The sequence below is a fragment of the Cariama cristata genome, unplaced genomic scaffold (assembly GCF_000690535.1).
Source record: "Cariama cristata isolate BGI_N322 unplaced genomic scaffold, ASM69053v1 scaffold30943, whole genome shotgun sequence".
Classification (NCBI taxonomy): Eukaryota; Metazoa; Chordata; class Aves; order Cariamiformes; family Cariamidae; genus Cariama; species Cariama cristata.
Genome location: NW_009608362.1, coordinates 1 through 217, shown reverse-complemented (window position 1 = coordinate 217; position 217 = coordinate 1). Strand labels below are relative to the sequence as shown.

Genomic DNA, 217 nt, shown 5'->3' with positions numbered 1-217 from the left:
CCCCGCCGTGGCCCCTGACAGGGCCGAGACAGACGTCCTGCAATAGTCCAGGATGGCGGCGTTCCCCCGCACCGCCGCTTCGCTGATGAACTGCGGCCCCTCGCGCTTGGCCACCACCGCGGCCATGGCTCCCACCCGGGCTCGGGGACCTCCTCTCTCTCAACGAGACTGGGGTAAAAGAGACACACGCTGTACGGGCCGGGGGGCAGACTGGCCC

The 217-nt window shown here is 70.0% G+C and overlaps 1 protein-coding gene across 1 annotated transcript in view; it reads right to left on the bottom strand.

Moving 5' to 3' along the window:
- Positions 1-126, bottom strand: part of EMC6 (ER membrane protein complex subunit 6) — a 359-nt gene extending 233 nt beyond the window's left edge. The window contains 1 exon segment of the mRNA XM_009697098.1: positions 1-126. Coding sequence (XP_009695400.1) covers positions 1-126 — 126 coding nt within the window.
- Between the last annotated feature and the right edge of the window lie 91 nt (positions 127-217).